The sequence below is a fragment of the Centruroides vittatus genome, unplaced genomic scaffold, assembly GCF_030686945.1.
Source record: "Centruroides vittatus isolate TY-2023 unplaced genomic scaffold, ASM3068694v2 contig_738, whole genome shotgun sequence".
NCBI lineage: Eukaryota > Metazoa > Arthropoda > Arachnida > Scorpiones > Buthidae > Centruroides > Centruroides vittatus.
Window position 1 is genome coordinate 2,183,203 of NW_027122474.1, and position 25,208 is coordinate 2,208,410.

Sequence of the window (25,208 nt, forward strand, 5' to 3'; positions counted from 1 at the left end):
TACCTATATTGTATCATATATACCATTAAATACATACATCATAAACACAATCTTAGAGGTAAAATATTTTGAATTCATTTTAGTATTTCAGAATTAAATTCAGTTGTACAATGCGTTAATGATATTAAAGATACCTGCACAATAACAAACAGAAATCTTTACTTTTCGAGTAAGTTGACCTACTTTAGGGCGATTTTATTACGAAATATTTTTAGCAGTTTTGTTACATTGCCAAAACCGCATGTTGCAATATAAGATGTAGTAATGCATTTTTAAGATAAAAACATTAACTATCTTTGTATCAGTTTTATCATAATATTTGCTAACTATTTGCTAACGTACAAAAAACAAAAGACAATGTATAAAACTTTGTTCACATTGAGCAAATGCGAAACTGCTGTACTCGGCAAAAAGCAATTGCGAATTTCGAGGAGCCAATCATTTAAAAACAAGTGAAACGTCATCAGAAAAACAGAGCACTTCCTACATTTAATTTTAATCGTTATTTTACTGTGCCACATTTCTTACAAAATTGATAAAAGGAAAACGATGTTGGGTTAGAAAGATATTTTAAAAATCTGAATTGTAAGAATATCACGCTAAATTTTACACCTAACTTATGGTGTGATGATGTTGTTACCATATTAAAAATCACTGGAAACACTCGGCAACGAATAGCTCTGTGACCAGTGGCGAAATTTTGAACTGTGAATTAAAAAAAAAAAAAAAAAAAAAAAAAAAAATCCACAGTTCAGAATTTCTGAGCGATTGACCAAATTGTAAAATTCCCCTGAATGACATCAAGTATGACGCGTGATTTACTATATTAGCGACGTTGCGGCCGATATTTTCAACGCGTTAAACGTGAACGTCTGACGTTCAGCGCCCCCTTCCTGTAAGCTTAGAAGTTTGGTAATGGCGTTTGGAACGTCGTGCATGATTCCACTGACGTTTGTTATTTTCTTAACAGTTTAGGAATTTGACTTATATAACCTCCACATAAATTTCATCAAATTTCATTAATTAAAATAGACATTTTATTCATAGTTTTGCCAATGATATCATTATATCTGTTTACATGAAGCTCTTAAATCGTATCGTTACCGATACGATGTAAGAGCTCCATATACATAGATATCATGTGCCATCGTATTTAATCGCCTGAAATTATTTCTGTTTTCGTGTGTTGTTGTTTTTTGTAAAATAATTATTTATTTATGTGCATATCGTCTTACTTTAAGAATAAACGGCCATGTCTTGGGTATCAACGGTAGAAAAATGCTAATCTGTCACCAGGGCTGATCTTCTGCAAACCACTCCATATGGAGTCTTGTTCTTTTTCCGACTTTTTATCACTTTTAATAACGATATACTTAGAGTTCTTTCATTCAGAAAACTTAAGATATTTTACACAAATTTGATAAATGAAATTTATGCAATCATATCTACTTTTTCCTCTAGATGTTAAAAAATAACCTTATTTATATTATAAACTTATATTTATGACATTAGTTTATTCTAATATTTCTACTATTCACTGTAAAAACTGCAGAATTTTCTACAAAAAAAATTTCTTTTCAGGAATAGGCATGGACGACGCGTTTGTCTTTTTAGCTGCGTGGATAAAAACCGACCCACAGAAGACCGTACCAGACAGACTCTCTGAAGTTTATTCCGACTCCGCCATTTCTGTTACCGTAACTTCTGTAACGAATTTCATAGCTCTCATTTCAGGACTGTTTACCCCATTCAGAGTTATATCTTATTTTTCTTTATACGCATCGATTGCTGTTGTCTTCTGTTACGTTTATCAGATAACGTTTGTTGGTGCGTGCATGGCAGTCTTTGGATATGTGGAGAAACAAGGAAGACATTCTTTATTCTTTACAACAGTAAATACTCAAGAAGGTAAAAATAAAATAAGAATAGTCTTTCAACATTAATATTGAAAGTAACAATAATATTTATACTGTAAATATATTTATTTCTTAACAGAAAATCATTCTTGGATACGAAAGATTCTATTTTCTACTCAGACTTCGGAATCTACCAAAAATAATGTTGCTTCTACTTCATCAATTTTCACTCAATTCGGTCATATTTTATCAATTTCGTACATGAAAACAATTGTTTTTTTCATAATGGCTGGTTGTGTCGCTGTTGGATTTTGGGGAGTGACTTATATAAATATTTTTGGATCACTAGCTGATGTGGCGACGTATGATTCATATTCTGTAAAATATTATAACAATTTCTTTAACAATTTCAATCACTACCAATACAGATTCCAAATTGTTATTGATCAAGAAATAAATTACGCAGATGTACAAATTCAAAATCAAATAGAGAATCTTTTCTCTAAAATGGAAAGAGAAGGATTAATTGCAGATTTTCTTACTGAGTCTTGGCTCAGATTCTATTTGAAATTCCTCAAGGACGAAAGAATTTCTCCAATTCTAAAATCATTTAACGCGAGTGATACAAAGGATTTTATCAAAATTTTGCGCAATGTATTTTTACGTCATCCTTCTGCCCGACGATTTCGTAATGATATTGCATTCAACACTGATTACTCAGCTATCGTGGGAAGCAGATTTCTTTGTCAATCTAATTTCACTATTGACGAAAAATCATTTGTTCCACTTATTCAGAGAATCAGGAAACTCACTGACAAAATGTCTTTTAGAATATTTCCGTATCACTTTTTTTGTTATCTTGTGGATAGCATTGAGTTGCATGTAAAATTTACTGTGCAATTGTTGAGTACTGTTGTGGTCATTGTAATTTTTGTTACTTTCGTTTTTATGGCAGACATTTTCGTCACGTTAGCTGTTGTTCTTTCTATCGTTACTATCGAAATATGCACTTTGGGTTATATGGCTCTGTGGAATGTTCAATTGGATCCGGTGTCTATAATCGTTTTAGTCATGTGCGCTGGTTTTTCGGTCGATTATTCTGCTCATGTAGCTCATGCTTACAGACGTTGTGACAGTGAAGATCCCAATGAACGTCTTCGTCAAAGTATTGATTTTATTGGTTTTGCAATATTTCAAGGTAGTGCAACAACAATAATCGCCGTGTTACCTTTAGCCATTCCTTTGGCGTATATATTTGTTGCGAGTTTTAAAATAATTTTTTTGGTTATTTTATTTTCGACCGTTAATGCTCTGATATTTTTTCCAGTTCTTCTGTCCCTGTTGAATTACGTTAAACTGAAAACGTGCGACAGAAAGAGAAGGAGTGTAAATCTCGGAATAGTTGATGGGCACACAAATGTCGGTTTCTTTTCTGAAATAACATAATAAATGTCACATCCTCTTCGTATCTTAAATATGTGAATTAAAATTAAAAGTTTTTATATTAACAGTTCGTAAGATTTGCTGGAATTAAATCTTAATAATTAATTACGTTTAATAAAGTTTAGGGTGTAGGTAATAATAGTTATATCACGATATTTGAACTGTGAATACTTCTATTTCAAATGGAAACGGAGAAAGGGAAATACAATTAGATTGAAGCGTACTTAGTAGAGTGACGTAGGAATCACTATGTCAAGCTCTTTTATCCGGATTGCTTTCTTGTCCAATGTAACAATATGTAACAGATGTCGTTAGTAATATTTGTCTGTCAACTGTTCACTTTATGTCTTAGGAGCTTTACGTAACTTATAGCGTACACAGAAATGTAAAATAATGCTACTGTGCTTACACATTATTTTCAGCTCTTTGATATTAGATTGTATTGTTTTATCGAATAATTCATCACTAAACTTTTGGCTGCTGAGAAACATTTATATCTTATGCAAGAACGTTTTTAGCCTAATGCATAGGCCATCCACAGGTGTCTAATTTTAGAACATTTGTCTTATGTGTGTTCATTATGATTCTGAAAGAAACATTTTAACTTTTCGTGTATTAGAAAACTAATCAATGGCATTTTCACCAAATCGCCACTTAACATATTCCGTAGTGTACAACGTTTTATCGCCATTTATCCTGGGCTGTGATGCACTGTAAGCAGACCTCTTAGCAGATCACCATTTTAAGAAAATATATAACGATAGGTTGTTTTATGTTTAAAAATTTTATTATTACATTAAGACATTGGACGACGAAGTACAATTTCGATAAACCGTTTAGAAAAATCATTATGAGAAGTTTTAATTGACATAAATTTGAACTTTTGTTATTCTGACTAACATTTTGGATAAAATTCATCTGTTTCGATACAAGTTTATCTTTATAAGCATAAAATTAAACAGTAAAACTAAAATTGCTGTATGAGGAAATGCCCCGTTTTGATTTATCGACTCAGAAGTTTCGCCAGCACCTCACTGATAACTAAAATTGTACCCTTTCTCTAAGAGCGTCTGGAGTGTCGAATTAAGAAAAAATGTAGTGTTTTGGGCGACTTTTCACTTTTGAATTGCTTACATTTTGGCAACCGCTTTAGAGAAAATCTTGAAATTCTGTGCTCTACCTAAGAAAACAATTTCCTTTCGAACAAGATATTTGAAATTACGTTAGAATGTTTGAGGGTAGAGAAATCGATTTCCGAATATCGGAAACTCTGATTCATGTATAAATAATCAGTTGGTGACGTTTTTACTTGGCGAGGAGTCAGTGTTGTGGCTCTTGATCACTAGTGCAGGTACCGGAAAATGCTTCATGTGTTAACGAATGTAAATTTTACAAACTGTACACAAAACTATAATTTGATAATCTGCCGTGTTAATTGTTTGCTATTTTTAAGTAGCGATGTGTTTAGAATTTTATAACCTAACCTGTTATGTCGCTACTTATAAGTAAGCGTTATAGTACGTTTTGTTTATATTTTACTGAATTGGTTGAAAATATTTAGTCAGATATTAGCGCGTTTTAATTTTTATCATATAAAATAATGGAAATATAAATCGTTCAAAACGTTATATTAATTATTTGATCGTAGACAAAAAAACTACTGGATTAAAATGTTATATTACAGTCGACTCCGCATAAGTCGACACCTAAAGGGAAAGTGGAAATGTGTCGAGTTATCCGATGTGACGACAAAAGCGAAGTTGGAAAAAAACCCACAAAACTACAATAAGGAAAATACAGTAGTATAGGCTTACAATACATTGTGTCCTTCATTTACAATTACTCTGTAGATGAGAAACTGAAAAATTCGTTTAGTGTTTATTTTGAGCACTTAACTGACTCGACTTTCTTTTTCAACGATCACGACCGCCTTGAAAACATCATCTTCGCAATTGTCAATTGTTGGCAAGTAACGTCTAAGGATTCTTAATGAGAAAATGCAAAATTGGATTCTGGTGTGACGTTGATGTAGATTGTATATTTTCTTTTTGTTTATCTTTTATTATTTTATACATAAAAATACATAAAATGTTAAGGCATTTTTATTAATATGTATATATATATAGGGCCTATATTAATAAATAAATCGACTCTCCCTCCTGAAAAAAAAAAATGAGTTCGCACCACACGTGCGGAGTGAATTCATTTTTTCAGGAGGGGGTGACGACTTATCGGAGTGTGGGACAGCAAAAGTATGTCGACTTATCCAGTGGTGACGAGTTAAACGGTCTCGAACAAACCGGAGTTTTTTTAACATTAATGCCTATGTAAGATGGCCGGGACCACAGAAAAGTGACTACTTAACCGATGGTGTCGAGTTATCTGGGTGTCGACTTATGCGTACTCGACTGTAATTATTTGATCGTAGACAAAAAACTACTGGATTGAAATGTTATATTAATTATTTGATCGCAGTTTCATTTAAAATAAAATGATAAAAATTGAGAAATTTAAAGAAAAATCTCACAACCACAAATCTATTTTAAAAGTTTTGTCCGAGAAAATATATTAATTCTATCTATATAAAATTGAAAGATTTAAGTTTATTTCTTCTAATTGGAAGTGTTCTACGTTTGGAAAAACTCCAAATTATTTGTTTACATTAATTTAATTTTACGTCTACAAACAAAAAAATTGAATACAGTAATCAAACTAGGTAGATATGTAAAGAAAGTCTTTAGAAAAGTGGGAATAAATGTATTTGTTATTTAGTTAAAAATACAATTGGAAATTAATATTTATTCGGCAATACAAAAAATAAACGAAATTCTTGAAAAATTTGTATTAATTAATTTTATATACCCGAAAACCTGTGTAGATATTAAGCTACTTTGAGTAATGTAGATTTGAGAAATTTTCCTTATCTTTCTATTGGTCAGTCGCGCAAAAATAATTTATATTCCCAGTTTTTTTCTTTAATTATTTCCATTTAAAATATTCGAGTATAATTCTAATAGACATAATATTAATTTACTTTGTAAAATTCACTAATCGTTATCGGAGCTGTTTTAAGTAGAATTAACAAGTGATTAATTAAGATTAAATTAATAGACGAGAGGTTGAAGCTGAAGAAAGAAAAATCACAAGAGGTAATTGTCTGAACACCTTATTTTATAATTATTTGTATTTATTAATTACATAAAATTATTTTAAATTTATTTTTAAGTGATAATTGCAACAACGTTATACTGAATATTAACTGTCACTTAATTCAATTGACACAAATTTAACACGACAAACCTGTAATAAGTTTCTTCTCTTTTTAATTGCTTTTCATTTTCTCGCACTTTTAAACTTGGTAAACTTCGCATTGTCGATAATATTTTCTCATTCGGAAGGAATTAATTTTAAAAATTTGATCTTGGATTATCCTCAATCCTTATTGATGTAGCCTATGTAAGCCGTCATATGATATTTTGTATGGACGAAATTTCAGTAGACGTCAGGATACATCAATCTTGCTCCTCACTAACAGGTCACTCCATTGACGGCCTGATCGAACCCCCAAATGGGCAGGATTAAAACGCTCTTTTAATGCCCTTAGGACAAAAAATGTCAAAAAATGAATATATACCATACAGCGGTGTATTTTTTTACAAGTAATATTTAATAAAATATTTTTTATAAAGTATTCATAAGTCGATAAGAACGATGTATAATTCACCATGCAAATAAATATTTATTAAAAATCGAAACATCTGCAGTCTACTATACGGACCATCGTCAGGATATCGAACATTGAAGATTGAAACTCTATCAATTTCGAATGCTTGGAAATGCGCATTAACAACGGCAAACAGGTCAATACAATATAAATATAATTCACTCTGTTATGTATTTTTATTTAGTTTTACATTTTTGAACTCGGGACCTTGAAACTTCGAGAAATGCCAAAGTAATCTGGTTTTTTTTATGTATGGGTGTTAGTGTGGGGGGAACAAGAGATTATTCACCAAATTTGAAGCTTAACAACTCTTGTTTTTTGTCGGATATTTCTAAGAATTTCTAGGCCTGTTTGTGTTTTAGAGGAATTGATACTATTAAATTATGGCGGTTAAAGGTGAAGAGGGTTGTAAGATACAGACGGTCGTGTGTCGTATCTCAAGTAGGGTCGGACCTAATGAAGATTGTACTAGTTATGTGTATTTGCAATTTTTATAAAATTCATCTCTACATCGAGAATCAACCGTTTTGCCATTATATACTTAATGTATGATGTAATATATTAATAATATAATAATTAAAAATATAAAATGTTTTTTTTTAATAAAATATTACAACAGATGGAGCCATAAGCAGTTTTAAACGTTGTTGTTGAAAAATTTAAACAACTCGTTTAGTGGCACATCAAGAGGGGGAGCCAAGGAGCCTTGACATCCATAAAAAGGCAAGAAACAAAGACTAGAAAATTTTCTACAAATCTTTCCTAGTTAAAATTCACTTTTTGTATTTATATTGTGTCGTGTCTTCTATTTCTACACTCCTTATGAATTGGCGGCTACATGCGGCGGGACTTTTATTGAATTCTGCATTAACTAAGGAAGGGTTAAAAGGGTTTTTATCCGTTCAAATCGACTCTCCCAAAAGTATTCTGAGTTTGGATAGAGCATTGTAGAGGAATATGAAGCAATTTAGTTTTCAATACAAAAACCAATTATTGTCGGGAACTGGATGCTTGTACTGTATATCTTAAACTTTATCACAATTGCAATGCTGCTGATGAGGGGCGTGATAGCCCGAAACACAGATGTGAATCGATGTATATGTACAGGTAGCTTAATAAGGAAAGTCTGTTTTCTTAAATAACTTTTTCCTTAATTCTTCCGTAAAACCTTAAAACCAGTATAATTGTCCTATTAATTAATAATTAATGTCTACGTTGACAAAATATATACTAACGATATCAAAAGTTTTTCTCTTTAATTTTTTGAATTCAATTGCACCAATGCATTTAATACAAATATTTGATCCTGGCACCTTCTTGATCCTGACACAAAATATCATATTTAATAATCCAATCTTTTAATCTTTTATTTAATAAAGACGTAAATAGTTTTCCAATTACAGGAACCAAAGATATAGCCTTATAATTTTTAGGATCATACACATCGCCGTTTTTTATATATTGGAATAATCGAAGATTCAATTCATTTTTACGAGAAAGTAGAATTTCTTTTAATAGAATTAAAACTTTTGAATGTTGTAAGAACAATTTTTATCCTTACAAGCAGATGAAAGTATTATGTGACTTTTGAAAGATTTCACTTATATTCAAGATATTCACTTGAATATTATAATTTAAAGAACTAACAATAGAAAAATTATAGATTTTCAATCTCGAAAACTATATTATATAAGTAAAATGGAATTTAATTTATTAATATGTAAAAATTAGATGAAACATTCACCAGATAATGTGAATCACACCTTGATTAAAAATAAGTAGTTCAATATTATATTATTTCAGTCAATTTATAAACATTATATCAATAAATAAAGTTTTGAAATATGAAAAATGAAGTACTCAATACTTAATTATAGTTTTTTAAACATAGTACAATACTATTGGCAAATCAGAGAATGCCATAGGTCGAATTTATATTTTTATTCTACCTTCTGTATACTGTACGTACAAATAAAACGATGCTAACGATAAATAAAGGTAGAATAAAAAAGCTTGTTTCTTTTGTAAATTTTAAAACTTTCACAAATATCAGAAGCAGATTTCGATCTTCGAATTTGATGTAAATACAATTTATGTGTTTTTTCTAGAAAAATTTTAAAATAGAATTGTGCTTGTGTGACTTTTTTCCTTAAAGTTCTCAATTTTTTCATTTTGTTACGTACGTATCAATTTAATTATATATTTTGTTTGAAAGTATTAAAATAAATTAAATTAAATTCATTTTGAAATTGCATTTTACAAGAATTCTATCGGAAACACAAGTAAAACAATTTTTTATTTATATAAAATTAATTAATACTAAATTATATTATTGATATTTTTAATTAATTTCAATATATATTATTTTTTATTTATTTATTTATTTTATATAACCCGTTAATAAATTTATGTATTAACGGGTTATATGTTATTTTATAAAATAAAGAAAACTTTATTAACACTTTTCAAAAAGAAATGAATTTTGCTTTCATGCAATTTACATTAACATTTCAATTCACCAATTAAAATTTATATATTCATGTAATTATATTTGAATAAACTTCTTTATGTAGACTATTGAAATATGTAATAATTTAAACATTGTCTTATTTTTTAAATATAAAAAATTAATTTGAAAACCCCAAAATCTAATGTGTAATTACTATATTGTGTTACATAATTCGTTGATGAACCGCATTTAATGTAAAGATACAAACACAAGTATTACGATAATTATATAGCAATTTCTGACGAATGAAATGCGACATTTGTCTGTCCTTCAGTTCTATGATTCAGATTTTCACTCCTTTTCTTTTCTATACAAAACATTTTTGAATTCACGTAATGCAGAACCGATAAAATTACCGGTAAAAATATCAGAGCAGTAATGAAAGATAACAAAATAACCAAAAAGATGATTTTAAAAGTTGTAATAAATATATAAGACAACGGAATGGCTAAAGGTAACACGGCAATTATTGTTGATGCACTACCTTGAAATATTGCGAATCCTATTAAATCGATGCTGTGACGAAGACGTTCATTGGGATCCTCAAAGTCGCAATATCTGTAAGCATGAGACAGATGAGCAGAGTAATCGACCGAAAAACCGGCGCACATGACTAAGATGATTATAGACACCGGAGCCAATTCAATATTCCACAGAGCCATGTAACCCAAGGTAGAAATTTCTATAGTAATAATAGAAAGAGCAACCGAAAACGTGACGACAACGTCTGGCATGAAAACGAAACACACAAAAATTACAATTATCACAATAGTACTCAACAATTGTATAGTAAATTTTACGTGTAAGTCATTGCTATCGGCGGCATAATACAAGAAGTGATACGGAAACACTCTGATTGGCATTTTATCAGTGACTTTTCTTATTTTGTGTAAAGTCACGTAGAATAATTTTTCTTCGTTAGTGGAATCAGTCTGACAAAGGAATCTGCTTCCCACGATAGCTGTATAGTCAGAGTTAAATGCAATATCATTACGAAATCGTTGTGCATAAGGATGACGTAGAAACATTCGGCGAAGAACTGCAATAAAATCTTTTGTGTCGCTCATATTGTACGACTTTACAATAGTAACCATTGAATCGTCTTTGACGAATTTCAAGAAACTTCGGAGCCAAGACTCGGTAAGGAAATCTGCAATTAATCCCTCTCTCTCCATTTCGGAGAAAAGATTCTCTATTTGATTCTGAATTTCCACATCTGCATAATTTATTTCTTGATCGACAACGATTTGGATTCTGTTTTCGTAATGGTTGAAATGTTTATAAATATTATTATGATATTGCACAAAATATGAATCGTACGCAGAAATGTAACTAAGAGATCCTATAATATCTGTTTTTGTCACTCCCCACACTCCAACAGTCACGTATCCTGCCATTATGAAGAGAATTGTAATCTTGACGTACCACAATGATAAAATATTACCGAGTTGCATCCAAAATGATGAACTTGGAGCGGAAGTGTGTTTAGTAGATTTCCAAGACTCTGTTGTGAAGAGTATTCTTCGAATCCAAACAGAGTTTTCTAAAAGAAACATTATTATCAATATTTTTTTAGAAACCACGTCATTTCAAAAGGATATTTTTATATGATTGTGAGAGCGACTTCGAATAAATCTTAATAAATTATTATATCAAAATTTTTCACTTGGTGGAAATAGAATAAAAACTAAAAACTGATTTTCTTTAACTTTATATCCCTGGAGGAGTTTTATCGGTTAATGTTACCTATTGTTCCAAAATGGCGGCTAGTCTCTGATTCCAGCAAATAGAAGAAAGGAAACAGTGGGGACGCACGTTCTAACCTAATCTAACCTTACCTATTCTAATAAATTACCATAATTATTACCAACGAAATTATTAGAATAGATTAGGTTAGGTTAGAACGTGCATCCCCACTGTTTCCTTTCTTCTATTTGCTGTAATCAGAGATGAACCGCCATTTTCGAACCATAGGTAACATTAACCGTTTTTTCTGTTAAAAAATTTATTTGAATCTCTTCCAACCCAGATAATATATGAAAATTGGTTAATGAAATAAAGACAATTAGTAGATATTTTGAGGATAATATTATCGTGATAGTATTTGCTCCGGTAAGAACTTAAAGTAAATTCAACATTAAAAATAACACATTTAGTTTTGTTTATAGAAAGAAAATTGAATTGATATTATAGGTTTTCATTAGACGTATACGTTATTTAAAAGCTGTACTTAATTACTAAATTTCATTCAAAGACACAGAATTATCAGACATTTGAGCCTTAACGTTAAACATATCTCTACATTCTTGTATGAAACATAGAAATTTCTTTCTTCTATTATCAACCCTAATAAATTATTTTTTACTCAAACCCATTCTACAACTTTCCAAACTCCCAGTTTTTATTTATCTCTTTCAGGCGCACGTCTTTATCTCAAAATCGTCTATTAAATGTCTTTATTTCATTAACCAATTTTTATTTTATTATCTAAAAAATAGAAAGATTCGAAATAAATTTTTCAAAAAAGTTCTTCCTAGACATGTTAAAGAAAAGCTCTTTTTATTTTTACGCGATTTCCACTCAGTCAAAACGTCTACTATTCTAGTACTGTATGCAGTATAAAGTGCCCTATCATTTCATCATTATTTAGTCGTAATCACTCTCACAACGATAGAAACAATCCTTATCATATGACGTCCTTTTACTGATATATTCATTGTTTTATTTACCTTTCTCTGCGTTTATTTTCGTGAAGAATAAAGAATGTCTCCCTTGTTTCTCGACATATCCAAAGAGTGCCATGCATGCACCAACAAACGTTATCTGATAAATGTAACAGAAGACAACAGCAATCGATGCGTATAAACAAAAATGAGATATGGCTCTATAAGGGGTAAACAGACCTGAAGTGAAAGCTATGAAATTCGTTACAGAAGTTACAGTAACAGAAATGGCGGATTCTGAATAAACTTCTGAGAGTCTGTCTGGTACGTTCTTCTGTGGATCGGTCTTTTTCCAAGCAGCGAAAAATACAAAAGCGTCGTCCATGCCTATTCCTGAAACGAAAAATATTAAATAATTTTTAAGATACAGTTTCAAAAATAATTTTATACTGAATAACATGCGAATTCAACTAAACTAATATAAATTTTGTAATACATAATAAGCTAAACTATCGTCTTCACTTACATGCACAAAACGTTTTTTATTAAACATCTATACAACAAATTTTTAATCATACTCTCAATTTATTTAATTTAAAATATATATTTTTTTCTATTTCGAATTAGTATTGTCTTGCCACTGTACATTGTACTCTTCCTGTAAGCAACAGAGTCATGCCAGTCATCTATATAACTCCATTTAAGGAAAAAATTTATGAATTGAATTCACGTTACTTCCAGTTTATATCGGTAGGTCCTATACAGAATGTTGAGCTTTCTGTCTGTAAGCTTTCCACATTTGGTTTCGACTTTCATCTATCTAACACCTTTCGCGAGATTAAGGAAGGACAGACAATAGACAAACATACAGGCAGAAGACAGTGGGAATTCATAGGTTTAACCTATAAATTCCCACTGTCCCGGTCAAAAACGCTAGTTTAAGTGGTGAACGAAATTGATTGCAAGCGGGTTTTCTTTCGTGTTTGAATTATTTTCCTTAAAAAATATTAAAATAAAATAAAATAATGGTTGAAAACACGCATAATATAAGTATTATGAAAATAATTTTTCGGTTGACGAAATAGTAAAATACGTTTTTAAAATTATTAAATGTTTTCAATAATGCTCACTATCAATCTGTCGTTTCGGTACGTACAGGTACGTTGTAATGCAAATAAAGTATAACAGGTCTAATTTTCGAGTGGAAAGAAAGTGAGATTCTATAATCGAGTATGAATAGATTATTTAGTTTCAATGCCATTTTTTATAATAAATAGTGTAATAATAAAAAAAACTGTTTAATAATAAATAAAAATATGCATCTAGTAGATTTAGAGTTAAACTATGAGAGTTTTCCGAGCATGTTGCAAACTTTCCTGGTGGAGCATGGAAACTTATGCAAATCTTTGCTAGATTTTCTTTTTAAATTTCTCATAATATTATCTGTTCTACAAATTTTTATCGTCCAAATCTTCGTAGAACATTTATTCGTAATAAAGATTTTTGTCCTTATTTTAGTGGACGTGAAGATGACAGTATTAAATTTATATATGCTGAACAATATTTCATTCTTAATTACAATTGTTATATTATTAAATTCTTATTACATTATTATAATATTTATTGTACAAGAAACTATGAATTAAACGCTTCCCTTTATAATTATCATATAATATTAATAATGTTATATAAATGTCTGTGTTTTCTTTTTCTGTTATATTCTTTAATATACATATTTATATATAAGAATATGTAAATAATGTAATGTTATATACAGTACAATATAATCTATTTAATAGTTATATGCTGTAAAACACAGTACTCGATTTTTAACTTAATTTACCAGATTTATATTATTAAATTAAAAATGAATAACTACACTAGTTAGGCGTAAAAATCAAGATATTGTATAGTTTTAAATAATTTTTTGTTCTTACCTATAATTAAAAACGGTATAGATCCAGCAGGAGCCACAAACGGTGTATTAAAATACATGACCAATCCAAATGACGAAGCCAAAGACATTCCTCCGGATATTAATGCAATGACTCCGATCCAAGGTTTGCTCTCGATCCAACTGTTATACAGACATGTCAGCATTGAAAAGATTACTATTATTAACATTGCAATCGGTATTCGAGGAAATACTCGATTCACGACTTTAGACAATTCTTCCTCGATTGTAATCGACGTATATCGATCGACGATTATGTACTTAAAAGTACTGGATTCAATAAGATCCAAAAACAAATATTGCCACTCTTTTGCTCTTCTTCTTTGAAGTTTCGAATTATCGTTTAAATAATAATACAGGCGCAAAGCTTTCGCGCTTTTTACGTAATCTTCTTCATTTGTTTCGACTCCTCCTAAAAATAAACTCATTAATTCAAAATCGTATTTACCTTTCTTGCTTAAAGGATATTTGATGGAATAAGTTTCGTTTTCCATCATTTGGATTCCATCACTCATTAACAAAATGGAATTCTCAAGGCATCTTTTGTTGTTTCTTGCACATAAATCTTTGTATGCGAAATTTTCTTCAGTTTTTATATTTTGAATAATTTTATCCAATTCAATAATTTCTCGAAACACGTCTCTTCGAAACACAGTATCTTTATCTTTGGCTGTAACTAGGACTATTGCTATATTGGGTTCTCTGTTCATCCTTTCCATGTATGCACCAGAAGACAGATTCATTGGAAATAGTTTTTCTATGGAGTCTTCTTCAGTAACGTGTCTCGTGTTCTTGGGTTCAAATAAATGTTTAAGGTTCTTTTCTTCGTGCCACTTGCTAAGACCCGTCGCTAACACCATGGATACAAACACCGGAATGATGACAAAGTAAGAAGGATTTCTACCAATAAGTAATCCTAATTCTTTAAGTCTCTTTGATAAGGTAACATTCAAATAATTCAATTTCATGTCAATTCTGAAAAATTAAATTATTTAATATATTGTCATTATTATTTATATAGTAAAGAGTATGTTTCAAGATTAATTTCTAAAATTACTGAAAAATACTAAACAACTTATGGTTATTGTCAATAACGATTTCAAATAAAAAATATGAAAGATAAATTAGTAGTTGAAGATATGTGGGGTAATGGGTGAATTGCTTTTAAACTGCTAGGTATTGTTTCATCAGAACGATTCGTCTTCTCATTTGACAATTCCTTACGTAATTTGCTTAATACAGTGTTTCCTAGATGATATATTGGTCATAGGAACCAACAACCTGGTCCCTAGATCGTCCGATATAACCCCACTGGATATTTGTTACTGGGGCTATGTGAAAGCCATTGCAAGCACATGTTTGCAATCTCTTTTGCAATCTCCAATGTTACACAGAAAATGCTAAACAACACTTAGCAATAAATCAGTTATCGATTGGATATACTGTACTTCAGGTAACTAGAACAGCACGTGTTGAGTTTCACTGAATGTATACAAAACAACTTCAGCTTTTGTATTAATTTTCGTAATAGAAAAGACTTTTTGAATTAATTTTTTCCATCACAAACCACATTTCGATAGTGTTTTTTTAAAATGAAATTATATAATAATGCAGAGTTTTCTCGGACACCAAGTATTTACTTTCGTACTCGTTAACAAAATTAATGTTTTATTTGAATACTTTAAATTGTAAGTCGGGTCAAAGTTTTCCCGAAAATTCAGGCAAATAAAATATTTTGCAATTCACTTTAAAATAACATGTACTACGAAAATGAGAATTTACTTTTTAATTTGGTAATTTTACTATAAAACAAATATGAATAAATCCCATTTTGGGAACATAGAATCAAAACAGGGGCTATCCCAAAAACAAACATAAAGGCAGAGGTATAGACATTCGGTAAGCCCTTTTTATATCATAAGTTGGTGGGTTCGCCTGTCAGTGGCTCATTGCTTAAACTAAGTTAAAGGAGTCGTCTAAATCCTTAAATAAGTTACTGATGCAGCAGAACATTTGAAGAAATGTTTACGCTGACCTTATAATTTTTAGTTCAAAATTCTGTTTAGCCAATACCCATCCTACAAGTTCACCACTAGTAGACTATCTGTGGACTAGAATTGAAATTTACATAATATATGACGAATTAGCTAATCTACAGCGGAATGTTTCTAAGGCCACACCGTTCTCATTGGCACTAAGAGTAGCATCTTCCAGTATATGATATATATATATACTGTATATTATATTGCTCAAAGAAAAATGGATATGGATAACGGGATCTATATAAAACCTCTTACTAGAGTCACGGTGAAGTGGTATACAGCGATTGTAGGGTACCTTTTGAAAATGGCGAGGATGCCTTCACCAAAGCAAGATCGGCAAAAGTCAACAAATACAGGGACTTAGTGTCCTACTTGAGAGGTAAGGGTTTTAATACCTTTTCTGACGCATTTATCATAGGTGCCTTGGGCGGTTGGGACCCCGCAAACGAAGCAATCATCAGGCGTCTGGCAATTCCAAGGAGATACGCGGTCATCATGAAGATGCTGATGGTCAGCGAAACTATCCGGGCAAGCCGCGAAATGTACATCAATCACCTCAGCGGCAACAACTACAACAACTACCATTCTCAAACAAGACCAAGTCCGTTCGCCCGTTTACAACCAGAAGCTTAAGACTAATATGGCTCCTTGTACTCCAAAATCTTCTACTCCTGTAAATCTAATACTCTTAGCTGGCACTGTGCCCATGGACACGCGCCTCATTGTAAATATTGTAACGCGGTATCAGCTGGCTTTGTGCCCTTGTGAAATCGTGTTTTGTCCATCTTTACCATTCTCTGTCAAACATTGTCTCCTTAGCTGCTGGCTACGTGCCCATGGTCGCGCTTTCTGTCAACATTTCAGTTGGCTAGTGTTCATTTGCTTTCTTTATTCTACATGCTTATGTAAAAATTATTATTATTTTTAATAAAAGTTTTTAAATCTGTTAAGATTTGCATTTGCGTAACCCGTTGTATAAGTCGGAGGACTTTCCTGGTTGCAAAGATTTATTTTCAGCGTGAAAATTCAAACTAAATGCTGGCAAATATTGTATACAAAAATACTAATGCTGCATGGATCGGTAGTAAAATCAGGGCAATCATATTCTTTAAAAATTATTTTTAAAAAATCAGTTTTGGACCTATATTATCCAAGATTTTATAAATGACCTATTTAGTTACATACAAAATAAAAATATAATTATTTGTATAGATAATATAATCGTAAAGAAAACTAGTGAAGGTTTCCACAAAGTAATAACTCGAATGAATCTACATTATCAACTATGGGAAAATATGCGAACAAATTAAAGATAAATTATACTAATCAAATATCAAACTCAGCTTATAAATACTTAATGAACTATCAATACATCTTCTGTCGCTGTATAACGGAAGGTGTATTCATAGTCCAATAAGATAAATTATACAAAATCAAAGTATACTATACACGAATAAAATCAAGAAAGGGCAAGAAACGACGGTAAACATTCAATAAAGATGGTAATAACGACAGTATAAAACATTTAGGGGTTCATATTGTTAGAAATTTAAATTGGATTAGTTTTGATAACTTACATAAATAATGTACTTATTATAAATGAAATTGCAAAATACTTTTAAGCTCGGCATTTTTTATTGTATTATGCTCTGTTCCTTTTATGTAATGTCTATATTTATGTTAACATGAGTAATATTTGTTTCTTATAACTTTAATTTCTTCGTCTTCTTTGTTAAAACCAGTAATTGGCTGTTAGCCAATAGTTCTGATACCGATAAATGAATTAATATAGGATATCTTTCAAAATTTTCTGTATTTAATATAGTCACTTTGCTACTCCGAAAATCCAGTTCCAGTAATGTCATGGCCGTCGTTACACTGATCTCGGTCAAAAATGTGAGCCCGCAGGTTTTGGGGGCGAGTCAGCAAATTAGCTCATCGAACATTGCGAAGGACAGGTGGAAAGGCGTCATTCGAACTGCACGGACACAAGTGAAGTGGGAGCCCTTCATTTTAGGGTATGTCAATAATGTACCAGTCAAATTTATTGTTAATCCTAACGTAAATGAGACGCTGTTATCTAAGGAAGTAGCCAATAGACTTATGAATAAAGCTCCAGTCCACTTCGAATCAAAAGGGAAGATAAAAGGGTTGAACGGAAAGGTAACCCAAACCATTGGTCTGGCAGTACCTATTTTCAAATTAAGGGGACACAAGTTCTCCATACCATGTAAGATCGTAAGACCCAAAATAGCATTAGAGCATCCGATTACCCATGTGAGAGGGTAATCGGAAAGGACCTCCTCCAGCAGGAAAATTTGACGCTCGACAGGGACAACGAACGAATTCTTTTGCCCAACGGAAAGGTAGTCCACTTTTGTTCGTGGAAAAACTCCAAGAAGACAAGAGGTAAAACCAATTTGACCAACCGAGCAGACGAAACATCGGTACTCCGCTTTATGCACTCAGCACCTCGAATCAGCCAGCAACAATTAGATCCCGCTCAAGTTACGGAAGCGAAAGTCAAGGAGCCGAATCGAATCCGAATAATACGTGCAACACCTCCTCCAGCGGATAGAAATCATGACCGAGGAAAGATAACTAAATCCGAAACCAGACGAATCAACGTCGAGATCGGAGAAGTTGAGTCGGAAGATCTACAGAGCAACAATACCAGATCGGAACCAGAAACTTCTCCAGAGAAAGAATTTCGACCAAGTTTAGGAAAATTTATGCAAGTGCTTCGACTTTTAATGATTTACTTTGGTCTCCTCAGCAGACAACCCAGCACGAACAGCAAAAATAACCGAAAGGAACGCACAACGACGACAAAGTTATATCCCACTTCCGATTCGTCCCACGACGCCAATGCCTCAAGCTAAGCACCATTCCTTCGGGACTTGTCGCAAATCCAAAATTTGGGCAACGAAATTAGGAAAGCGCATGCTCTAGCATAGGCTTAGCTTCAGGATATTATCAACTTTTTATTTGTGAGAGAGAGTTCATTATAACCAATTTTGTAACTTAGCTCTTTATTATTGTGTGATTATTCTGTGACTGGAAACTCATGTGGAAGTGACTGTACACAAGGCAAGTCAACACTGCAAGTCCGGTATCCAACCCTGGGCAATTCAGCAGAAACCAGCCGTAGCGAGTTACCACCGACGTTAGGACAAGGTCAACGTCCAAGTGATTGACGTATGACATCCGAGTGATTAACATAGCAACCATCAACCCACAACAGACACCTCCGTCGCTAAGAACTGTGACAGTAGAACAATGAACGTTTCAAGGACACTCTGAGACGTGCTATCGAAAAAATTACGGATTTAGATGTTACGCGTTGAGTTGTTGAGATCGTCACGCGAAATGATGCCCATCCAAATTTTAATAATGTCATTGGGAATTCTTTTGTACTCTAGTCGTAAGAATAGGATACATTTGTCGGTCTGGAGAGAGTGTAAAGCAAAATGTTAAAATTATACTGTCCAAAAGGATGTATAATTTTAAAGAAAACTGAGAGTAATGTGAGCCCGCAGGTTTTGAGAGCGTAAATTCGAGAGTTTAAAGGGGTTCATGACCCGCAAGTTCGATAGGAAATTGATCGGATGTTGATTACAAATCCGATCCGATCAGAGAGAGAAAACAAAAGTCCAAGTCATCGCGAGTCAGCAAATTAGTCATCGAACATAATAGACTGGCTCAGTGCCAACAACGATTGTATAAAAACCCGATCGACTCTGGAAAGAGCGCGATCATCCAGGAAGGTCTGAATCCAGTGTTTCCAGTCCCAGACATAAGACGGATTCCAGCTTCCATAGTCCAGGAGGTCGTCGCATACTGTCATCGGACCACATATTAAGGTATATCGACGTAATCTTTGTAAACTCTCTCCCACTCGAAGTTAGGCACGTGACTAATTTATTGGTTAGATCGCGGTTAGCGATAGGGATATTTTATCCGCATTTTAGCAGTAGTTATCTGTATATCTTCATTTTATGTGTATCTTTATTGTATGTTGCTTTTGTTAGTTAATAAACCTTTATTGTTATTTGTAAAACCTGTCTTTTGTCAAAGTAAGGATGCCTGTCGACTTACTGACGCACCTCCCCAGTCACTTTTTGCCCTCCTAGCCATCAACGACAACGAGGTCGGGTTTTACCAACCCGTGCAGCGTAAGTGGTCAGCGAGGTTTTCCCCCTGACCCTCTGCTTATCTCACAAAGGCATTTTCAGCATTTTTTGCAAAATATATGAAATTTAGAACAATTGATCTATTAAGTCACTGTAACTATGTTCATTTGTTTCTACTTTAACTATCTTCATTTATCTACACGAGAGTAAATAATAAATATATATAACATATAAGTGAAAACTTCTACTCTGTAAAACATAGGCATGGATAAACTTGCTATATTAAAAAATCCCATATTAATTAACTATAAAACTTCTTATATTACGTCTTTTTAAACATATGACATTGCTTTAAGAGATCAAGTCAAACATCGGATTTTATGTAAAATTCTACATTTGTAAACTAGACGTAAATGTTTTAGATTACTTTTTATTTAGTAAATACGATCCTTGCAGTTCTAATCATACGAATGGACTCTACCCCAATTCACATTACAAAGAAACAGAATGTACTAAATATAGCTTTACTCACTGTGGGTTTAAGTTGCTAAAATTTAACGTTAGAAATGCTAAATGAAACCGAGTGTGTTGAATCTTCTCTGTGTTGAAACCGTGCCCTCATTTATGTTATATTTTGACTTTACATTCTTTAAACTAATTGTTATAAGTTCCAATTGACACTTTGAACAATTAGTTTAAAGACTGTAAAGTACAGTACATAAGAAAATAAAGCCCAGTGTCTAGTACGATGTCTGAAAATACAAAATTATTAATGTTACTGTCGAATAGAGGATACAAATGGAATGTATTTTATTCCTAACAATTTACTAGTGCGGAACAATCAAGTAACAAACACAACGTTAAAAATTTTTGTAGTAGGCCTATTCACGTTAACTTCTCTATAAGGATACATCTGTTCTTATTTTAGATGCAAATAATTAAATTTTAGTGTCAGATTACTTAGCATTTAATTAACAATTGTATCAATAGCAGTTGCGATATAGTCTGATGCAATTCGGCTTTAAAATCGTAATTAATTAAACTGTCTACAGGACAGCCATTTTTGATCAGTTGTAACTAAAGATAGTGTAAATGAAATTCGCATTAACTATGACGTCAACACACTCCACGCGCTCGGAAGTAGTCCTTCTATAGGGGGTGTTCGTCAGAAAATTTTGTCTGCTGAATGCAGCCATTTTTTACTGTAATTTATTCTTCGAAATGGTTGCTTTTCGGTGAATTTTTTACAATTATAAATTTACTATAAAGATATACGATCGGAAATATAAATTCGAAGATATAAATCAAACAATTGAAGAAAATGCTTGAAAAAATGTACTAACAAAAGGTATTGTTCGATTGAAAGAAAGTAACATCCATCAAACGGAGGACAGTTTAAAATTATATCTAATTGAATGCTAATCAGTTTCAGCTTACTCAAGGTTATATACAACAAGGTATTGCTTGAAGTAGAAAAAATTTATTTATTTAAGAAAATATATTTTCCATTGTTAATATTTATTAATCGCACTTTTAAACTAAAGTAGTATTTTAAGTAGTTTTTAAATATGCATTCGGGTGTGTTTTTTGAAGTTTCAATTAATTTAAATCATAATATTTACAGAATTTATAGCAAAACCTTGACAATAAAAACAATTTACGAAAGAAAGTCTTTCCTGCATATAAATATAATATATATTTACTGTATTCTTATAAAAAAAAATACGAGCAATTATTCATTGTGACGTCGTCTGGACTGCAATTTTGAATCGTATTTTTAATGTATTTAATTTAAATATAGTAGTGGCTTGCCCCTGTACATCATACTTTTCCTTTATCAACAGAATCATGTCGGTGATTTATCTAACTCCTTTCAGGGGAACATTTTTGAATTGAAATAAACGTGACTTCCGATGCAAACAGGAAGTTCATGTATAATTAATCGGGTCGTCCTGCCCCAAGTGTTTCTATCTGATCTCGTCTTTCATATATATACCTCCGTTCTCGATGTTAAGGAAAGACGGACGGACGACAATGGGGAATTTTTATCTACAATTTTTTTAAATTACAACCCAATTATAGACAATTTTGTTAAATATAAAAACATACAAAAGATATTTAAACGCAATTGTAAATTAATTAACTATTTAATTAAAGTTTTATATGCGAATATAAAATGTTCAAATATTAAAATTCACGTGTGATTACAATCGTTTTTATCTTATAAAGATAAAAACGATTGTAGTCACACGTGATATAGGCGAAATATACGAATGAATAGTAAAATTCTCAAAGAAACAGTGGACGTCAATTGTATTTTGTATGTGTATTTTTAATATTATGTCGTCGGTTTTTAAATTTGTCTCCAGTCGGAAGATTAAAAAAGGATTTGAACTGATCTAGAATTATTTGTATGGTCAAAACTTTGTTTTAATTAAATATTTATTGGAAATTTTCTCTATATAATTAACCTTTAATTATCTTCGTCATAGTATTAATTGTTAATGAAATTTCTAAATAAATTTTAACTTTTATAAAATCAGAAAATACGAAACCTGTTTTCGATTTGTATTTCCTGTTATTGGGTTAGAAAAAAAAACACATGTGACGACTTTCCTTAATTAAGAACGGAATTAATTTAATTTATTTATTTAATTTTCCTATTAATAAATAGAAAAACTGATAATATCCTATTCCGGTTAGGCTTCAAATTTATTATTTAATCGTGTCTTAAGCGTGAAATAAATTAAATAAATTCCGTTTTTAATTAAGGAAAGTTGACAAATTTTTTAAAATTTCTAATCCAATAACATGAAATTCAAATTGAAAACAAGTTTCGTATTTTCTGATTTTATAAAAGTTAAAATTTATTTAGAAATTTCACTAACAATTAATACTATGACGAAGATAATTAAAGGTTAATTATATAGAGAAAATTTCCAATAAAACCTCACGTATTTAATTAAAACAAAGTTTTGACCATACAAATAATTCTAGATCAGTTCAAATCCTTTTTTAATCTTCCAACTAGAGACAAATTTAAAAACCGACGATATAATATTAAAAAAAGAAACATACAAAATACAATTAACGTCGACCGTTTCTTTGAGAATTTTACTATTCATTCATATATTTCACGTATATCACGTGTGACTACAATCGTCTTTATCTCTCTCTCTCTCTCTCTCTCTCTTATATAAAATGGCCTGAATAATTAAAATATTATTCAAATTTTCACGAATTATTTTTTTCTAAATCTTTCAATTATTCTAAATTAATTAGATTTTCTTTAGTTTATAACTCAAGGTAATCGGATTAAATGTTAATGATACGTTATTATCGCAAATGTAAAGTTGTTTATTTGACCTACAATATAACAATAGAAAAACGAAGAAACTTCGTTATTCTTGAATTGCTTATTGCAGTAGAATGATAGAATTTTCTATAATAATTGTACTTGATATAAAATAATAAAACAGTAAAGAGGACGGATCATTTAATAACCTATAATACGTTATAAGCTCGTCTGTCATTCTTTAATCTCGAGAACTGAGTTAGAGAGATGAACTTCGAGACACAAAGTTACCGAAACTACAAAATTGTCTTTGTGTTCCGTCGTTACAAACACCAGTGAATTCAAAAAACAAAACAATTTCCAGTTACGGAGACGACCTTCTATATATATTTTAAAGGAAAGGTTTCATATACAGAGGCGAGACACTACTAATTTGAGGTAGAGAGCATATATTTTAAATTAAATATATTAAAACAATTATTTCCTATGTTTCGTGCTAGCGCACTTTTCCTATAGACGGACTTATTAAATTGGACAGAATGACCTTCAGATATAATTTTCTTTTATATAATGATTACGATATGCATTTCCGACCCAATAGGTCCCTTCTCAGTCGAAATACATAGACCTCTTTGTGGATTTCTTCGTATATCCCTAGGCGTACGTGTATAAAACAATAAAAGAAAATACTAAAGTTCAAAAACGCAATGAAAATATGTTTGAAAGAAAACTATTCGAACATTTAGAAAGTATAAAAATGGATAATACTAAACGAATAAACGAAAATACAGGCCTACGGATACATGAATTATGGGAGAGAGTTTCCTAGTAGACAGGGAGTAAAAAATTAAAAAAACTATCTCATATTTGTCAGCCGGAGGAAAACTGTTGTTTATTAACTTCTAAGATACATCCAGACAAATATCTACATAGCACGCCGTCACTGGACAAGTGTAACAAAGGGGAGAAAGCACTGCACAATGTTCCCTTACAAGGGAAGAAGAAATCATCTCTATATGAACAAAGGGGAATTAGCACAAGGTTGCTGTACAGCAATCTTGTAATAATTTCAAAGGAAATACGAACGTAACATGTAAATTTCTAGTATATAAAATCGCGAGGCAGTATGGATTCATCAGATTCCATGTTTTTGTATCGAATAGAATAGAAATTTCTTTCTAAATTTGTGTGTCCAGGATAAATGTACCCTTTTAGTGGATTTTTTTCGCGTACGAGTACATGCGTTTAGAAGTTTTTACTATAAAACTAATAACGTATGTGCAAGTACTGTGCCTAGAAATCCACAAAGAGATCTATGTGTCACGAGTGAGGAGAGACCTATTAGGTCCGAAATACGTATCGCAATAAATACATAGAGAAAAACTGTGTCTGAAGGTCATTCTGTCCAGTTCGCAGGAAAAGTACGCTAGCACGAACCATGTGAAATAAATCAAAAGACAAAAGGCGATCTGAATAAAAAAGAAAGAAAAAAAAAAAAACTATGATTAAAAATTGCAGCCCGTCGTTGTGACGATGTCACAATAAACAATTGCTGGTTATAAATTTGCTACTTTCGTGCACGTAATATG

General features: G+C 31.5%; 2 protein-coding genes across 2 annotated transcripts in view; one reads left to right on the forward strand and one right to left on the reverse strand.

The window, feature by feature from the left end:
* LOC136980946 (patched domain-containing protein 3-like) overlaps nucleotides 1-25,208 on the forward strand; it is a 151,557-nt gene that overhangs the window by 97,675 nt on the left and 28,674 nt on the right. The gene's annotated exons all lie outside the window — the stretch shown is intronic.
* Nucleotides 9,571-24,166, reverse strand: LOC136980982 (patched domain-containing protein 3-like). Its single transcript, XM_067277182.1, has 4 exons — nucleotides 24,125-24,166; nucleotides 14,133-15,124; nucleotides 12,262-12,588; nucleotides 9,571-11,075 (listed from the first exon to the last, which is right to left on the reverse strand). Exons 2-4 carry the CDS (start codon nucleotides 15,115-15,117, stop codon nucleotides 9,757-9,759), a joined length of 2,631 nt encoding a protein of 876 aa, XP_067133283.1. The 5' UTR covers nucleotides 15,118-15,124; nucleotides 24,125-24,166; the 3' UTR covers nucleotides 9,571-9,756.

Coding starts and splice junctions, on each gene's coding strand:
- LOC136980982 (XM_067277182.1), bottom strand. CDS start 15,117: ATGAAATTGAATTATTTGAATGTTACCTTATCAAAGAGACTTAAAGAA. Junction 12,589..14,132: donor TATACCGTTTTTAATTATAG/GTAAGAACAAAA, acceptor TTTTCGTTTCAG/GAATAGGCATGGACGACGCT. Junction 11,076..12,261: donor GAAAATAAACGCAGAGAAAG/GTAAATAAAACA, acceptor TGTTTCTTTTAG/AAAACTCTGTTTGGATTCGA.